Source organism: Erpetoichthys calabaricus, chromosome 1, assembly GCF_900747795.2.
Source record: "Erpetoichthys calabaricus chromosome 1, fErpCal1.3, whole genome shotgun sequence".
Lineage (NCBI taxonomy): Eukaryota > Metazoa > Chordata > Cladistia > Polypteriformes > Polypteridae > Erpetoichthys > Erpetoichthys calabaricus.
Window position 1 is genome coordinate 204,537,539 of NC_041394.2, and position 20,586 is coordinate 204,558,124.

Consider the following 20,586-nt stretch of genomic DNA (forward strand, 5'->3'; position numbering starts at 1 on the left):
TAGTATTCCAAATACCATAACTGCTTTAGCGTTGTAACTCTCACTGCATCTTCTTCTTTCAGCTGCTCCCGTTAAGGGTTGCCACAGCAGATCATCTTTTTCCATATTACTCTCACTGTACCACTCGGAGTATTTATATCACTGTATCTGAGTGAGGAATCACAGCAGCAGCTGATCGGAAAGAGAAATATCGGTGTACAGCATGAAGCAGATGCTGCCTGAGCCACAGCAAAACGCTTTAAAGACTTCCCAGTACGGACTTCGCGGTTTAGAAAAGGTTTCATCCCAAGAACTATAAACGCACTCAAGTCCAGTCCATCAAGTGCTCCTTGTAGAACTGTTTACTTATAAGTACAATTACCTCACTGTAAACTTGCACTACAGTTATAATATTGCACAACCTGCGCCACTTTATAAAGCACGTATTTACATATGATGACGGTATTCATTTTTAAGATGAAATGCAGCAAAATATGTTGATTATATTATACAGATAAAACTTTAACTTCATTTAAATAACCTGTATTGTTAATAATTAAACATGTGAGGACACGGTGCCGCAGCGCTAGCTAGTTCAGGGATTGTTCCTGCATTGCGTTGTATTCTTGCTGGTGCTGACGCGACACTGGAATGCTAGACGGACAGAATAATTAAACATGTACTACGAAGATATTTCAATGTTCCTTAAAAGTTTTGAAGAATCGGCGTTTTAAGCTTACAGATGGCTTCACGTCTATATAGCTGATTGTGTGGCGATTGGGTTTTTGGAGAAAGAAAAGTAAAGACAGGAACTGGAGGTTAGTATGTTTGAAAAAGACAGTACTGCTGTGATAAATTATTTCATTGAAGGTCACGCATGGCGCAGCAAGCCTCTTGCGTGAGATATGAACAAGCACTGCGCCACCGTGTTCCCATGTTTAATAACATGCTTTCATTCCTATCATCATGAAAAAGATATCACGTATACATCTTAGTATTTTAATTATTCAGAGAGCTGTAATATCACGAATGTAATGGATTACGTGTCCTGTCGGAGAAAGAGAAAGCCCGTTTAAGAAGCAGGTAGTGATTCACACATGTAGAGCACATAGAAGATCGAATACAGAACAAAGCATTTAATGTGCCACTTTAGTTACAATGGGATTTGAGAAACTAGTAAATTAAACGATTTTAAGATGAAGTTTATGATGTTCTACTTTAATGGCAAAATAAACTACGTGATTAAAGTGGAAATTTCGAGATTAAAGTTGACATTTCGTGCTTTTTTCCCACTGTGTGCCTATTTTTTTTGTCTGTACCCTAATAAGCTTTCATATGACACTCAGACGGTGGGCTACGACTCGCCTTTTAACGGCGACTTTGATATGTGATTTCTTTTTTATTTCGGGCACTGTACGACTTTGTGAATTTGAGCTTTCGAGTTTCTCCGACACTCTGTCACTCGATCAACTTCCTTTTGTTGATTATACCACTGTTTAAACCAACAAATAGTACGTTTTTCCTTTGCCTCCACTTGGTATTAACTGAAATTCTTATATTTCCCCCCGTGCTTTTCCCATTGTCTTTTCACAGAAGGCTATTTATATTGATTTGCATATTGAAAGAAGTAATTCTGGGAGGAGTTGGGGCGGGACAGAAGGCGCGTGCACGTACGTTACTTTTCACGCTGATCGGGATTTATATAGTGTAAGAATGTGAAAGTTTGCGTGCGTACAGATTCCTGCATCTGGATTTTACTGTGCGTACGCACAATCCCACTTTTGTGCTTACGCCATGTTATAGTGTGAGTTCTATGCACGGCGTTATACATGAGGCCCCAGATGTGTAGAACCCTTCTGTTCTACATTAAAGTGTTATCCTTCATAGTGTTTAATTAAGCTGTAGACCTCTGTCCAGATGCTCAGGTTAATTTGTGTGTGTGATTTATCATAAATTATATGATTTGTTCAGGCATTTCTTTTAGCATTGATTTTAGTATTATACTCTTGGTTTATTCTTTCTTTTATTTTATTTAATGCTTTAGTATAGCCTGTGTTTATTTGCTTATTGTTCTATGCATAAACTATTTGTATTATTTTGTTTTAAGTGCCTTAAGCATGTCAAAGGTGCTATATAAATAAAATGTATTATTATTCTTTATTATTATTACATATGACATAAAAGAAAACAAAACACTTCTCATAATTACAAGCTGTCATATTATTTAACTTCTGTGATGTACTTATCTGAAACCAAGCAAAATTAACAAAAAGTAGTTTTCAAGTAGTCTAAACAGCAGCAGGAGTCTAACAAAAATATATATATTCTCACACATTGGTTCAATTAATTGATATTGGCAGTTAAACAAATGTAAATATGCTTGCACTACAGTTTTTTGCTGTTAAATATACATTTATTATATTTATACATTTTTAATAGTGTTTCAGCTTGAGGTCGAATTATAAATATGGATTAGCATTTTAACTGTGCAGTACTTGTTTCATACCAAATGTTATACTGCATGACACACAGGAAAAAATAATAAACATCACACCAACCCTCTAAAAAATAACCAACAAATCATAAATCTATATAAATTTTCATAACATGTCTATCAAGAAGATAAAATCCATATTACTAACCGAGAATGCTAAACCGGATGGACGCAGGGACATCCGGCCATGGGCCGTAGCCGCAAAAAGACGTACTGCGCAGGCGCCCCAAGAAATGAGGGGCCGCGAGAGGCGGATGAGGGGCCGCGAGAGGCGGACAAGACCACAGAAAAAAGGAGTGAGCACAGAAAAAAGGAGTCAAAGAAATGAGGCGCCGCGAGCACAGAAAAAAGGAAAAGGCACAGAAAAAAGTAGTCAAACGCAGGCGCCGCACGAAACCCATTGCACACGAAACTAGCACACAAAAACAACAATCCTCACCCCCCCCCCACACATCAATAAGAAGTGACACCCAAAGCCACATATCTAAAGGAAACGTCCATATTAAACATACGTCATCTCAACACCTTCACACTAGGCAGCATAGGTGTCAGCATAGGTGGATCTCCTTACAATAAAGCACTATTAACCGTTCAACTGCAGAAAAGGCTACATATTAACAGTGAGTGCGATCCTCCTTATTACTTATCCATATTTCGCATGCTGAGGAACAAACAAGTCATGAATACACGGTCACGGGTACAAAACGATTCGGATCGGATAACGGGACCAAACACACGAACACGAATGAAAGAACAAAATACACGACGGCGCATACAACGCGCTTCGGAAACTCAGGGAGAAAAAATGTCTCGGATCAAAAAACGCAAAGCTCAAGTAACCCCGTTACAGAGATGTGCCCAAATGCACAGACACAATGAACGTAGACGCATACAGCGCGCGTCTCAAAGTGCTGCATCGAAACAAGCACGATTTCAAACCGAAAGAGCTCGCGTCTCAGACATACAAAAAAGGGAGCGAAGAGACAGAATAAATGAACGCAGACGTGTACATCGCGCATATGAACTGACAGAAAACAAGCAAGCAAGACTCCAAAAGCAGAAAGCTCAACTGACCGACATACAAAAACGGACAAGGCTCGATACAAACAATGCACGACGTAGACTGAAACAGACTTTTCGCAAAGCAGAGGCGAATCAATTAAAACTCCAAAATAGCGCGTCACAAATAATGGACATGCAACAACGCGGCACTCAAACGCCACAAGCAAAACATGCCCGTCGCGGACATCAACGCCAGACACCTGCTAAACGCTTACGCAAGTTGGCTGACAACGCCTTCAATAATGAGTCCACTATTGAGGAAAATTCATTGGGATTAATGAATGTCATTTGCAATCATTGTCATTCACTTAACTTCCCAGAAGAAACAACTGGCAATACAAATAATGAATTTACACGTTGTTGTCAAAAGGGGCAGATTAGACTGCCTCCTTTACATTCATATCCTGAATATCTACAGAAGCTTCTAACTAACGATGTGCCTGACAGTAAAAACTTTATGAACTGCATTAGATCCTACAATAGTTCATTTGCTTTTGCATCTACCGGAGTACATATCAGGCCACCAAAAGGCAACGGCCCATACTGCTTTCGCATATGTGGTTAACACAACGCACTATATTATGTCCAAAAAATATTAATGTTAATCACATTAATAACCAGGTCATTTCATTACTTCCTGGAGAGACACGGCTCTTTCTAAGCTCTGACAAAGTTGACTCTGATGACAACAATGAATATCTGAATTTCCCATTAGAATATTTGAACACTATTAACCCGGACGGATGACCACAACACAACCTTACCCTTAAAAACGGAACAATAATCATGCTATTAAGAAACCTTAACACTAAACAGGGTTTATGCAATGGCACACAGTTAGTCGTCAACACCATGACACACAATGTTATTCAAGCAACAGTTCTTACAGGATCACATGCTAACAATACTGTTCTCATTCCTAGAATTGACCTTACGAGTTCTGACCTAGAATTATCTTTTACATTGAAACGCTGACAGTTCCCCATTAAACCTGCATTTGCCATGACCATCAACAAATCACAAGGACAAACCATGGACAAGGTTGGCATCTACCTCTCTGAACACGATTTTGGACATGGACAACTTTATGTTGCCTTCTCACGTGTTCGACGTTCATCTGACGTTAAAGTTAAAGTTATAAATGATCCATGCCAAGGAAGACTCATTCAAGGACAAGACACCATCTTTACTACTAATGTTGTATACAAAGAAATATTCCAATAAAACATTACTCTATGCCAAACACTCTATTTTTTATTTCTATAGGCATCATCCAAACCTGCACACTATTCTATATCTAATTCATACATCTCACTCTTTGTCATGCCCCAACGCCAGGGGTTGGCGAGCGAAGCGAGCAGGGGGCGGAGCCCCCTAGTGTCAACATGCTTAACAATTTTAGAAGATACATGGACAAATTTTGCAGTTAAGCTACCAAGTCTATTGATTACTATGCAGCAATATCAAATTTGTCTTTACCTTTTCTTTTCCTAATACAAAATGTGAGCTGCTGTACTAAACACAAGCTTGTTCACTGTCTTGCACTAAGACAAGCTCTGTCCGTGTTAATTAAAGAACAAGATAAAAAGGTCTGAATTCATTAAAGCAGCTTTTCTTTCCATTTGTCTAATTTCACAGGACGAATCCTCTAATTTTGTTTTCTCAAATTTATTAATTCACTTTCTTTAATGTAAAAGCCAATATTCTGGACTACTCTCTCTGCTGAAGTCTGTCTTGTTGCTCACGGTTTACATGAAGTACTCTTAACAAAAAAAGACATGTGCACAGGCTTAACTACAGGAATACCATGCATAATGGAGCACTACAACTAAACTATCATTTAGCTTTAAAAAGCACATGTTGAAAAATATAATTTTTCGATATTGGCCATTTTACCAATCACTGATCTAGTCATTTGTAGTGTGTAGCAGTAGAGGCGTTTATCGACCTCTTGAACCCTCAGGTACCACTCCAAACACCAGGTAAAAGTACTATTATTATTTATTAAATAATAATAACGTGCACAAAGCACCCTCCACTCCGCAATATTCATACAGTAAACAAACCAATCACTAATAACAATACTCTCTCCTCCGCTCCCAGACACTTAGCCACCCTACCTCCCAGCTCAGCTTAGTGTCTGGGCTTTCCCAGAGTCATTTTATACTCCCTGACCCGGAGGTGTTCCTGCCCAACAGTCCACAAGTCCTTTTTACTTCCGGGTCAGGGTAAAAGTCCTTTTCTTCAACCTGGAAGTACGTCATTTCTCCTCTTCACGTGACCAGGACGTACTTCCAGGTTATAGGGCACATACGTGTCCTCGAGCCTCCCTACAGCGACTCCCGGTGGTCCCCAAGGTATCCAGCAGGGCTGTGTATAAAAACTACAAAGTCCATGAGGCCCTGCTGGACTTCGGGGCACGTCCATGCAGTCGGGAGAGCTCCTCCTGGCAGCCTGGGGGTGAGGGCCGGAAACTCTCGCCGGCCATCCATCACAAGTGAAAATAGGCAGATTTAGATTGGATAGGTGGGATGGTATGGAAAATATAAATAAAAATAATGCAGTGATTCTTAAATTTGTGTTCACTTTTATTACATTGCAGACAGTATGGTATTTCATGTTTTGTCTGGTCAACTTCATTTCATTTGTTAATATACATCCATTACTGCATTTCAGGCCTGCAACACATCCCAAAATGAGTTGGTAGGGCCAGTAATGAGGTAAAATAATTAAATAATGATGTGATTTCAAATGTTCCTTTTGTCCTAAGGTGCTAGGCCTGGCTTAGGGCCAGAGAAAACTTACAAGAATGTATCCCATGCACCACTACGTAATAATTCTGGTCATAGAATAATAAAGGACAAGTTTATGTCAATTAACTCTTTGATAAAATGCAACTGTTGCAGTACAATAAATATATCACTCGAACCAAAGCTGGATAAACTAAGATGCCAAAATTCACTAAGAAAGGAAAAAAGCCACAGGTCTAGAAGAGTGCTCAACAGAAAATTTTTAAAAGCAACCTGGTTAATTTACCATTATAATGTTAGCTATGTTAATGTTTGTAGAAACTAAAGTTGGCAAAATTTTATCAAAAAAACGTATTGCAAGCATCTGTCTTCAAAGAAGAATAAAGACCCTCGGGGTATACAGACAGATTGCTCTACTGGATAATGCCATTAAGATCCTGCTTAACACTTTAGCTAAGAGAAGAGAGAAGAGAATGCTCCATTCCATAATATCACAAAATCGAATTGGATTTCATGAAGCTAAACATCTATTGCTTAATAATCAATGATTGCTTGATGCATCTTATACACCTGTGGTACTCAAAATATATTAGAAGATAATCTGACAACTCCCTCTTCATATTGCATGTGTTGAAGTTATGCTCAAAAGATCAAATACATAAATGATTGATACTTGCCTTTACTGCTACACCTCTAGTTTCAGAAAACTCCAAAAGATGATAACTTAGCTCTTCCACCCTGTTGATGTAGACTTGAATATCTGATGTCCTCTTTAGTGCTTGAACTAATGCTCTTGTTCTGTTATCCACACTCACTCTTGCAATAATCTAAATAAAATATAAACAAATGACATTCTCATGACTTTTGAAAGTTTAAAGCTATACAATTACTGTAGAACAAAGACCTCAATTCAAGAGTGCATTATACAGGCCCAATATTCATACATTTCTTAATGCAGTATAACTTTTCAGTATTTTGGCAACAACACTGTACAAGCTTCTTTTTCTATTCTAATAATTTCCCTTTTTACCATTTTCATTTACTGAGAAATAAACACTGAGTAACAATTCCAAACTGATGGTTATCCAAGGCAAATAAAACTTAGACTAAAGGCTTGTTATGCAATAGTGCAGTGCTGAGTAATGAAGGTCAGGATAATAAGATTCTAGATAGCATAGAAACACTACAACTAGCACATGTTACAGAATCCTATATAGATAGGACACAGGGAAAATGCTGCTTTGCAATAGCAATAATTTCAATCTATTGACTCTGCACTCCTGTTGGGAGTTGCACATTGCTTGTCTAACCACTATGTAACATTATAGCAACTTGACATAAAAAATGTCAGCGCATATTAAGAAATATTCTAAGAAAATGGTGAAAAAATTATTTCACTAATATAAAAGTAAAAATAATAACTAGTAAAACAAAATGTAGCATTATTTGCATACTTCTGACACCAACAAATAAGTGCAGTGGCAGCAGTTTCTCTGACATTGCACTGTACCATGGTAGTGAGGCAGAAGTTAAAGGAATACTTTACTCAAAAAATGATGGAAGACAGAACTCTTGACCACCAAATGAGGGGGAGAGGCAGATCATCAGTTAAAAAAGGTAATCCCATGAGGCTTTACTTTTCTATTTATGATGGGAATGGACATTTTTCAGAATTATATATTTAACAATATTTCAGCAAAAAAGTATGTGTTTTGCATTTTGAACATATGACTGGATAAATAATGCTGTCAGCAGCATGGCAAGTAGCAAAACATTGCAATTTTCTTTATCCCTTGGACAATTTTCACATTGCTTGCCCTTATGCAACACCTGTGACTATTGGCGTCTATTAACTTTTATTCATCATTCTACATGAAATCATGATATTAAAATTTTTCCCCCAGCCATTACTACAAAGTAGATTTTTATATTTATATGTGACTTACCCAACCATTTTTTGAGTTAAGTACTGCATAATTCAGCAGGCAAAGCTTTCAATTAACAAAACAGTCTATATCTCCATCCTTACATATGGTAGCAAGCTCATGGCTAGTAACTAAAGGAAATGGATAGCTCCTATAAAGGGTCAAAATTATTTTTCTGCACAGAATTGCTAGACTCACTTTCCATCACAGTGTGAGGATATCAGCAATACAGGGGATCCTTGGAGTAGAACAGTTGCTTTTTTCAGATCAAGAAGAGCTATTTATGGTGGTCAGGCATGTAGTCAGAATACCTCATGTGTGCATTCCACAGGAGGTATATACAAGGCTCAGCCCACTTGAAGAAAAGAGGGAATTATATCTCTCAAGTAGCCTAGGAACATCATTTTTTAAGCGTGGGTGGCCTGTGCTGCCCAGCTCAGTGTGCTGCTGCAGAGATCCTCATCAGGATAAGTAAAAGTGAAAATAATGCTAACATGATGATGAAAAAAGTATTGAGTATTCACTGTGATTTTCTTATAGTGGTTCCCTGTTTTGTTCATGGCCAAACTGTTACATAAAGTTATGGCTCCAGATTTAGTGTTTAGCAAATCTAAAATAAATAATATTGAATGATTCTCTTAACTGTAAGCTAAGATATCTACTTTGATAATTAAATCATTTTACTTTACATTTAAACAATTAATTTATCCATCCATCCATCCACAACCAAACCTAGCTTAATCCAACAATGAAGGAGCACCAGTAGGTAGTTCTGCAAATGGTATATCAATACTGACAACTAATATTCTTTCACTATATTGAGCACATGTTTTACAATTACCAAAATTTTCACCTCACAGTCTGACAGTCAATTTAAACTGACTCTTGGTACAAATTCTGTGAGAACCCTACTGCCGGAGAAAATATCAATAAGCATAGATACAGCATGTTAACTCATTGCTGGGCATTTAAAGTTGAATAATAACATATGTACGAAAGAACAGCCCAAAAAATTGTACTTACTAACAATGCCTTTGACTCACATAGTGATTCATTTGTATTGTTAGCAAAACTGCTAAACATGGGCTGCTAATTGTGCATTTTAAAGTTAATACTTAACTAATAACATAATTGACAATTTTGTATTCTAAAGTAAGCAGCTGCCCAAATTTACAGAGAGCAACTGTTGTAAATTGTGTTTATGTAGTCTGAACTCTAGCTGGTGAAACTGAACTTTGGAACTTCAAGTCAGTAACCTACTGAAGCAGTCCTTTTTTTGCATTTTATATAACAGAACAAAACATAAGCTTTGAAAAAAGATGTGGCATAATAATTGCTAAAGCAGATAAAGAAAACAATTTTTTCACAATCTTATAATTATTTTTGGACTAAATAACTTATTTGTCATGATAATATGCATATTTCATATACAATTACAAGTTTTGCACACAAGGTTTATTGTGCACAAAGCCTCTCAAAAATTATTTCATCTTTACTTATTTTTTTAAGAAATAAAACATTTAAAAAAACAAAACTCACTCAAATGAAAATAACATAACAATGCAAGTACAATAAAATGTTCATCATCTGCCCTCAACTCTCACCAAAGGCAGATTTATTTGTCAAAACAGGCCTATAGTACATCACAAGCTGGCATTCTTACTACAGAATTACATTAATGAGTTCTTAACAAATTCTGAATATATTATAAATTGATCTTAATAATGACAATTTTAGTTTTCCAATTTGAGATTACATACAACGTTTACTTTCTATCTGATTCAAAGAAGGTGGATTGAGATTCATTCTTACTTCAGAATTACATTAATGAGTTCTTAACAAATTCTGAATAAATTATAAATTGATGTTAATAATGACAATTTTAGTTTTCCAATTTGAGATTAGATACATTACTTTTCATCTGATTCAAAGAAGGTGGATTAAGATTCTCAGTTGAGCAAAATACTGAAAATTTTCATACAAGCAGCATGGTACAGCATATTACAACCAATTTTTTCACAGCACAATTTTATCCAATTTGGCTTTACTGCAACTGTAAGTAATCAAGCCGTAATGAGTGATTTTAAATCCAAGGCTACACAAAACAGACACAATTAGGGCAAAAGCAAATGACTTAACAATGTGGCCAGACCACTTGATGAATGGATGTTTCACATGTTCAGTCTTGTCCTGGGAACAATGCAGACAACTTTAGGCAACTTTAAGTTTAGCATGCTGGATGCATATTGAAATAGAAAGGTTGAACTCAATTCCTTTTTGAGACTTTATTCATCAAAAGATGAATTTCCCATTTCCATTGAATATTTTCTTTATATGGTTAATCATGGATGTGTTGGTTTTTTTAGACTTCTAACACTTTCCAATGTTTAAATGTAGAAATATTTGTAGTCTGGATACATAATTAAATGTTAGGCTGGGCCTTCAAATATAGATCTCTTTAGAGACACATTTTTAATGTACAGCACTTTTTAAATTCCAGATTAATGATGCTACATTTCTAAAAAAAGACTTATTGACATACTGTATTTATTTATATAAGGGTAATCTGAAAGAGAACTAGGATCTTTAGTGGGGTATTCATTTAGATGATGCAGATTCTCCCAGCTAAAGTAAGATGGGCCATATATATCATATTGCTATCTAGAATTGTATGGTTTTGTTTTGTAATAATTACTTCATTTCAGACAGCATATCAGTAAATGTATTGCTGATGATAAAGGCAGTGGGTCTGAAATGTAAAGCATAATATCATTAGAATAAAGAGATATTTCCTATTCAAGGTCTTTTTAAAATCACTGACTTGTTTCAGAGATGAATACCTAAGGTTTAAAAAACAATTGCAAAAAGCATTGGTGATAATGAACACCCTTGTCTGGTTCCTGCTCGCATTATTTACATGGACTGTTGTTTCTAGACTAAGATATTTAATCAATGTATATATATTATGGTCAAACCAACACATATGGTTAACATCTATTTAATATGTTAAATAGATATCCCAATTTAATTCCGTCAAGGGCTTTTTCTGCATCCAAAGATAGTAAAACCTCTGTAGATTTAGATTCTGCAGGAGATTATTTTACATTAAACAAGCACTGAAGAGTACATACTGTCTGCCTTTAATGGATTCTCTTTGATCTTGATCTTCAAAAAATAAGAATAATGATATTATTCAGGAATGAAAATAGCCTATATATGATCTACTGTGCAGCAAGTTTAGCTACAGAACTAGAATTGTATTTTATCAGTCTTCAGTAAATATTGCTAACAATAATGTTAATGACAGAGTTGAAAACTTTTTATAAAATTCCACTGGACAGCTTTGTGGACCTGCAGGTTTCCCACTTTGCAATGTGTTTATGGTATCTTGAATTTCAGAGATTTACCAAGCTCTCCTATATGGAGAACACTGAGTTGTGGATCTTCTATTTTATCAAAGAAGCCTTTGGTTTGAGCCTCATCATGATTAAAATGTAACGAATATAAAGACATTTTTTAAAAATGTTAATTACTTCTTAGTTAATTCTTTGTGTATTTTTTATTCATGGACATGGATTTTTACACACCGAGACTCGTCTATTCAAGTAGTCAACTTCAAGCGCTGAGAACAAATGCCAGTGTCGGTGTGGTTCCCTATTTACCCGACGAGGTAAGAAGGCGGTATCGTGGCAGCAGAGCCGGCACTAAGCTAAAAATGAAGTGGCTTGCGAGAAAGTGGCGTTTTAAGCCTTCGGTGCCTAGAGTGATCCTGGGAAATGTGAACTCAGTATCAAATAAGATCGACGAACTGGCTGCGCTGGTGAAAAATGTCAGAACCTACAGAGAATGCAGTTTGTTGTGCTTTTGCGAAACGTGGCTAACTACCACCATCCCAGATGCTAACGTGGAGCTACCCGGGTTTAGCACAGTTAGAGCGGACAGAGACGCAAGTACCTGCGGGAAGCACAAAGGAGGAGGTCTAGCTCTCTATGTCAATACAAGGTGGTGTAACTCTGGACATGTAAACGTCAAAATCTCCACTTGCTGAAGGGACATCGCACTGTTGGCCATAAGTCTGGGTCCCTATTACTTACCCAGAGAGTTTGGACACGTCATTGTTATTATTGCATACATCTCTCCTTGGGCGGACGTGGAGATAGCGAGTGACATCATCCATTCTGTGATGCTAAGTTACAAACGCAGCACCCTGAGGTGCATGTGCTAATCGCTGGAGATTTTAACCATGTGACGCTGGACAAAACATTACCTGCCTTCTCCCAGTATGTGGACTGTAACACCCGGGGAAATAAAACTATTGACTTACTGTATTCAAACGTTAAAGATGCATACAGCGCCTCTCCGCTGCCTGCGCTTGGGAAAGCAGATCATAACCTGGTTCTGCTTCAGCCTCACTACAAACCAAGAGTGAGGGAGCTACCTACAACCATACGCTCATTCAGGAAGTGGTCCCCTGAGGCAGAGCAGGCTCTGAGGGACTGCTTTGGAACTACGGACTGGGATATCCTGCAGGGATCACATAGTGAGAACATTGAGGAAGTTGTTGACTGCACTACTGACTACATCAACTTCTGAATGGACATTGTAGTTCCAGTAAGAACAGTAAGCTGCTATGCTAACAACAAGCCATTGATTACAAGTGACATCAAGGGCCTTTTGAACTAGAAGAAAAGGGCTTTTAAAGGCAGTGATCAGCATGAGCTCAAGCGCGTGCAGAAGGAACTCAGAGTCCAGCTCAGGGTGGCGAAGGAGCAGTACAGGAGAAAGCTGGAGCAGAAGTTGCAGAATAACAGCATGAAGTTGGGATGGGATGAAGATCATCACTGGCTGCAGCTCGAAGCAGGGTGCCACCATCGAGAGAGACGTGAAGAGAGCAAACCAAATGAACAACTTCTTTAACAGGTTTGACCACCCTAACCCACTCTCACCTTGGAGTACTGCACCCTCCACCCATCCTTCTGCTGATACCAGCATAGGAGAGACATCCCCACCCACAATTACAGCAGCGCAGGTAAGCAGAGAGCTGAGGAGACTTTGTGCCAGCAAAACAGCGGGTTCAGATGGAGTATCGCCATGACTGCTGAAGGTCTGTGCGCTGGAGCTGGGGAGTCCTCTACAGCGAATCTTCAACCTGAGCCTGGAACAGGGGAGAGTCCCGAGGCTTTGGAAAACATCTTGTATCACCCCAGTCCCAAAGGTATCACGTCCTAGTGAGCTGAACGACTTCCGGCCTGTCGCTCTGACGTCACATGTGATGAACGCCCTCGACCCTCTGCAGTTCGCATACCAGGAGAAGGTGGGAGCGGAGGATGCCATCATCTATATGCTACACTGATCACTCTCTTCTACGCGGTGGTGTGCTGGGGAGGCAGCATTAAGAAGAAGGACGCCTCACGCCTGGACAAACTGGTGAGAAAAGCAGGCTCTATTGTAGGCATGGAGCTGGACAGTTTGACATCCGTGGCAGAGAGATGGGCGCTCAGCAGGCTACTGTCAATCATGGAGAATTCACTGCATCCACTAAACAGTGTCATCTCCAGACAGAGGAGCAGCTTCAGCAACAGACTGCTGTCACTGTCCTGCTCCACGGACAGACTGAGGAGATTGTTCCTCCCCCAAACTATGCGACTCTTCCATTCCACCTTGGGTAAACGTTAACATCATTCAAAGTTATTGTCTGTTTTTACCTGTATTTTAATTACTCTTTAATTTAATATTGTTTTTTGTATCAGTATGCTGCTGCTGGAGTATGTGAATTTCCCCTTGGGATTAATAAAGTACAGTATCTGTCTATCTATTCTCCTCTGCAATGCTGATCTCTATAATAGCATTCCAAACTTTCTGTTTAAGTATTTGTTGTGCTAAAATTTAGTTGTCCTTTACTCTGTGTTCATAATGTACATGGTGTAATTTAACAATGAAGTGCTGTTTTTTTTTTTTGTTTTTTTTTTAATATACAGCATCTTGTTAGGCAATCTGGCATACTTCTAATCAGTTAAAGTAACTGTGGTAATCAGCTCAATGTCATCCTATTCTGCAGATTATTTTTACACCAAGAAACACTTAGACCTCTGGCCTTCAAAGAAAAGTGGTTCATGACTTCTTACAAAACACAGCATGCCAGATCACTCTAGTGAGGGTGCCACCACCTCCTTAATAACCCAACAGTGTGCATGATTGTATTTGCAATGAAAACGATCAACTGGCCTGTGCCATAAGAAGGACCCAAAGCCCAATTACAGGGTGGACGTAGACTGCACCTCCAATTCTTTACTGCACCTCCAATTCTTTGGTCATGTATCAGTGTCTGTTGCACTTGGAGTGTATGACATGTGTTTCCAATGAAAACAAATCGGTCAGATTTAGCAACGTGTTTTACTGTAAGTAGTTGTCACTACAATTATTTTCCTGTCAGCAATGCAGTATACCTGAGCCACTGTTTTTATCTTGTCAGCCACACATGGCTATGCCACCGCTTGCCATAAAAAGACACAGAAGCCCAATTACATGGCTGAGGACCTCCAATTCATGGGTCGTGTTACGTGTATCATGCCATAAGCACTTGATTAAGACCAAGGTCAAGGTTCAACACTCAACGGTTTGCAAGTTTTTCAGTGACAGACAGCCATTAATATTTTTTATATATAGATGGATAGATATAGATGAAACATACAACATCATTTATTCTCCTAAAGCTGTTTTCAGAATTTCCCAGACTGTTCCAACAGAAATTCTTTGGGAAACATTGGTATGCAAGAAAATACTAATTTCTGCAGAAATTAATTTTACAAATCCTAAACAATTAGCATTAATGAACTAAATCACTAGTTGGGGAAGCGTCCCAGAAATTAAAGAGAACACTGCTGACCACAACTCTTAATGTGAAAGATATGAACTATAGTTTGGCTGAATCAAATCAAACTGTAGGCATTACCTTTAACAAAGATTTAATATTTAGCTATCACATTTATACATACTTTAAAAATGATGTCTCATCCTAAGAAATATTGCAAAATTAAGGTGATTTCTTGTTAATACAGATTGTTGATTGTTCATATTAAGATGACCTGATTACTTAAAAGTTTAAAATGCACTTTTCAACATAAAGTTATGTAAGTGGCTGCTATAGTTTTTGAAGCAGAGCTACAGGTCCCATTTTCCAACAAGGGTTTTACATCTGCACTCTTTTCACAGTTATCTTTTGTATTCAAAGAAACACATTTGTTCAATTCCCTGATTCCAGCTAGAGGATCAGATGGCTTTCCACTTTTCCCCTCCAACTTACCTTACAGAACTTATTAATGCCTTTATTTTAAAGTACACAGCACTCTACCAACATGGAGACATGTCTAAATTTTGTAAGATAAATAAACCTGATCCAGATGAGGTCTTTAACTAAAGGTGGTTGAAAACTCAGCAATGATCTACCTTCCAACATTAGAGATGCTCCACTGCTCTCATGATTTAAATCACAAAAGAAGGTTCTTTTCTTTTGTGCAGGGTACTCCTTTTAAAGCCAACTCTCTTCCTGTTTGGAACTTAATATTAATTAATTAATTGATAAGACTGAGGATTACTAAGTCTAAACCATTCTGTTTCTGCTGTTGATGTTCTATGGTTATACCTCCCAGCAAATGTGTCACCAACAGTGATGGACCAGTTGTCAACCTTGTGCTAGTCTGCTGGAATAGTCATCACTGACCTGTGCCATGAGGTACTGCAGTGTGCCCATAATCAGTTTGAGGGTGAGTTGAGCTAGGACAGTCTGAATCTGGGACTAGATTATTTATTCATTTAAAATGATGTATTAAAAGAAAAATGTAAGTATATGTAGGTTTCTAAGTATATACTGCAAAGTTCTTTAAACTTTCAACATTCTGTTTGTGTGGCATTTTCTATTTTTTAATCTAACTATATAATCTTTGCAATAGTGTATACCATGCGGAACTCAAAACAAGAGTTAATGTTACACAGATAAATTCAATTAAACTCAATAAAAGGGACACATAAAATGGACAAAGCAAGAAAACATCACATGCCAGTCAGACATAAGTGATATTATTAGTGGAGCATAAATAAACTGCCATCCATCTATCCATTTTCCAACCCGCTGAATCCGAACACAGGGCCACGAGGGCCCGCCGGCGCCAATCCCAGCCAACACAGGGTGCAAGGCAGGAACCAATCCGGGGCAGGGCACCAACCCACCGCAAGACACACACACACACACACCCACCCACACACCAAGCACACACTAGGGACAATTTAGAATTGCCAATGCACCTAATCTGCATGTGTTTGGACTGTGGGAGGAAACTTGCGCACCCAGAGGAAACCCACGCAGACACTGGGAGAACATGCAAGCTCCACGCAGGGAGGACCCGGGAAGCGAACCCGGGTCTCCTTACTGTGAGGCAGCAGCAATACCACTGCGCCACCATGCCGCCCTCCATTTAAATATATATTGTTTTAATGAATTACTATTTAGATGATGTGCATGCCTCAAAGAAAGTAAGCTGTATGTCTTTGGGAAAAACACATGCCCTTGGAGCCAGGAACAAATGCAAGGAATGCATCAACTTGTATATCCTGTAGACTAAACACTCTAATGAATGAACTTATTGTTAACCAAGCAGGCAAACCATCATACTGTAAATTATTCAAGGACGTGGCTTATTTTCTGCATCTGTACTATGAATAATCAGACATTTAATTATCATTTTCAAAATGTGCTATGTACTATACCTACAATATGTTCAATGTACTATGATGAAATAGATAAAAAATAAATGTGATACATAATGCATGGATATCAGGATAAGGTATATCCATTATGGCAGCAATGGCAATAACTATCATCCAATTATTTTCCAAAACCAGTCATTCCGGCAACATGTAATGCAAGAGAGAAGCCAAACCTTGAAGGAACACAAGGTCGTAAAAGGGCATACTTTCTTCACCATACTCACTGAAACAGTACAAAATTAGAGCCTACAAACTCACAAAAGGTAAAGGAGGTAAAAGAAGAGAAACCCTACAGACACATGGGAGCACATAAATGCAGCCTGATTCCATGCTGGGAACTTAATCAAGAACCATGTGGTGCTAACTATTACTATACCTTGCTGCCATGGAAACCACAACTACTTTCAAAAACCATTAAAATTATATTATAAATGCAATTTGTTTTGTGAATAGCATACCTTTTCCCGCTGTAGTGAGAGTCGTTTGGCTTTTTCCTCAGCACTCTTGGGGTCTTTGCCATTTGAAAGATCTCCTTTTTTTGAAACAACTTCAACATCTGCTGAAGATTTGTCTTTTATTTCTGCTATATCTTTTGTATCGTGACGAAATTTTGGTACAAATGTACCAAGATAATTATCAACAAATGCCTGAACACTATTGGACGGATATAAAAGAAACTGAGCAATTTTTTTCTTCGGTGGAATGGAAGTCCCAAAAGAGGAGGTAGACTCAGGAACCTCGGTTTCTGTTGCTGCCCCATCCACAACATTTCTGGCTATATGACTGGTTTCAGATTGCACACACTTGCTGTCATTTTGTTTCTCATTCTTTTCTTCCTCCATTCCAGTTTTCCTTGTAAAATAACCATTAATATGATTAGATAAAAAATTATATGTTTCTCCAAAATTAGTAGAAAGGTAGCTAGGGTGGAAAAGATCTGTTTTTGTGTCTTTAGAAGCTGGACTGCTCTCCAATTTCTTCTGAAAGGTGCTGGCTGCTATAGTTTTTGAAGCAGAGCTAGAGGTCCCATTTTCCAACAAGGGTTTTACATCTGCACTCTTTTCACAGTTATCATCATTTGTATTCAAAGAAACACATTTGTTCAATTCCTTGATTTCAGCTTGAGAATCAGATGGCTTTTCCACTACAAGTGCATTTGGTTTCAAACGCACTATTTTGTTAAGCAGTTCAGTATGGCTGCCACTGACTGCCTTGGTAACAGAATCAAATGTGTTTCTGATTCGCGACATGCGACAGCTTAGTCCAGTTAATCCATGAAGAAAAGTGGTGCTGAACTGAGAAACATTACCACATGATCCAAACTTGTGTCGGTGGCAGGACCTTCTAAGAAAATACTTTACACATTTCCTTTTTGGGCATGGATTTGCTATTAATTTGTAAAAGCTGCCTTTAGAGTAATGAGTTGCATAAACATAAATGCTATTGGACAGATTCGTGTTAGATAGTATTCGATTGACTTTGAACACTGTGAAAGCAAGTTGCTTTGACTTTTGTTTAGCCAGAAATTCTTTGCCTTGCACACGATGTATGAATATATATCTAAAATTAAAGTCATTTCCCAAGACGATGAAAATCCTTTAAGTACTGAAGATATGCTGTTTCAGCATCACCATTTTATTCTCTTCACTGTACAGATATCACTCCTGTCTTCAACAATATCCTATAAAAAAAATAAATAAAATTAACTTAAAAATCTAAACAATGATTATTCTATTGCTTTATATAGGATTTAGGATTACATTTGGCCAATAAACATGATAGAATAATATGGATTTTTAAGCTATTTTTATTATTTGACAGATTAATTGATTCATTAAGGGAAATTATATGAAGTTATTTTTTAACCCTATTCTTTACAATTTCTGCTTTAAAGTATATGTAACCTTGCTCTTAATTACTGAATAATTTCCTACTTAAGTATTACTCAAGGAAAATATCAAATCAGTTTTAGTCAACTTAACGCATGAAACAAACCTGAAAGAAGAAAGTGAAATGTCTAATGATATTAATTGAAACTCTGTATTCTAGTAGGTAGACAATGCAGGGTAGTTTCACAGCATACAGGAAACAATGAAAGTGATTATGAAAACTTTCAAATAATGAAATTATTAATTACTAACACTGATGTCTGCTATAATTCTACACACACTCAGAATGCAGTCTCATTTGTTGGATTCTTTCTAGTTCCCAAACACAAACACAAAAAAAAACAGTACAAAGCAAAGAAACTGACAATTATGAAAATATATGACTGTATTTATTTTAATAAATTATTTTTGTAACATATTTTATTTATTTTAAAAGTTACATTACATTGAGTATATTATAACTCCATAAGGTATATATTACATTTTATTTAAAGTAGATCATTTAACTTATCCTTTATCCATCCGGAAAGAAAGAAAGAAAGAAAGAAAGAAAGAAAGAAAGAAAGAAAGAAAGAAAGAAAGAAAGAAAGAGCAGTTAATTTAAAGTTATTATGCAAAGTTATATTATTCAAAATATCAGAAGGGAGAAATTGTGATTAATTATCATATTCATGCATTAATTAGGAAATAAAAACAAGCTTTTCTCTGTGTTGTATTTCTATCTGTCAAAATCTAAACAGAGAAGCAATGCAACATGCCACTCTGAGGGTAGTAAACAAGTGCACTTTTAGGATATTGGTTTGAATAAGAAGTTTTTCTCTGTATGCCCAAGCATTACTTATCTAAATAACATGGCAAGAACAAACCTTTGTCACCATAGTCCTTTAACCTTTAAAAACACTTTTTTCCAGTGGTGACTTATATAATGTAACAAAGTGGATGGCTTTAAAAATATCACCTGGCTATAAAGAGAACTGTAGCATATATCCATGTGAGGATTATAAATCAGCTACTCAAAAAAACAACAATTTGGAATCACATTCAATTTGGACAGGGCAATGGATGTAAAATGCCGGCTGAACCAGCAACAACTTACATAAGCTGCAATGTATCACCCTATATACTACTGTACACTACAGAAGGTCACTAGAATCATGTGAATCAAGAGAGTACTTAACATTACAATGGCGAAAAATCCCATAATTATATGTGTTTTTAATGAACCCCAGAGACATGCAAAATTAACAGCCAAACAAAGTTAGGGGACAACAGGAAATTGCTTACATGAGAAAAACCAAATGATGACTGTGCCAAGTCTATTCAAGATAAAATGATTTATGTTATAACCAAACTTCTTTCTACACTAGCCCAAACAGAGAATACAGGTGTGAATGTGTTGTATCCAGGCAAGATATATACATGAAAAGGCCCAGAATGACTGACCGCAACAATTAACTTTCAAATGACTACCAAGGTAAAGTTTGCAATTTTGAGGGGGGTTCATAAAGGATTATACACTACTGTTTTATGATGAATTCATCACTTCCCTTTCCCATCCTCTCTTTCACCCAACATGAAAAAAATGCTTGATGCACGTTGTGTTCTTGGAAATGTGCAGCTTTATGCCACCAAAAGTGAGGTATTACCCCTCTTCTGTTCAGCTACACATAAATTATACATGAAGAAATGATCTTCAGTTTATCGCTTTACCAGAGATTTTGAAA

General features: G+C 37.3%; 1 protein-coding gene across 1 annotated transcript in view; it reads right to left on the reverse strand.

Annotated features, from left to right (window-relative positions):
• pnpla8 (patatin-like phospholipase domain containing 8) overlaps positions 1 to 18,571 on the reverse strand; it is a 91,387-nt gene extending 72,816 nt beyond the window's left edge. Inside the window, 2 exon segments of the mRNA XM_028811096.2 lie at positions 6,963 to 7,112; positions 17,432 to 18,571. Coding sequence (XP_028666929.1) covers positions 6,963 to 7,112; positions 17,432 to 18,223 — 942 coding nt within the window. The 5' untranslated portion in view covers positions 18,224 to 18,571.
• Between the last annotated feature and the right edge of the window lie 2,015 nt (positions 18,572 to 20,586).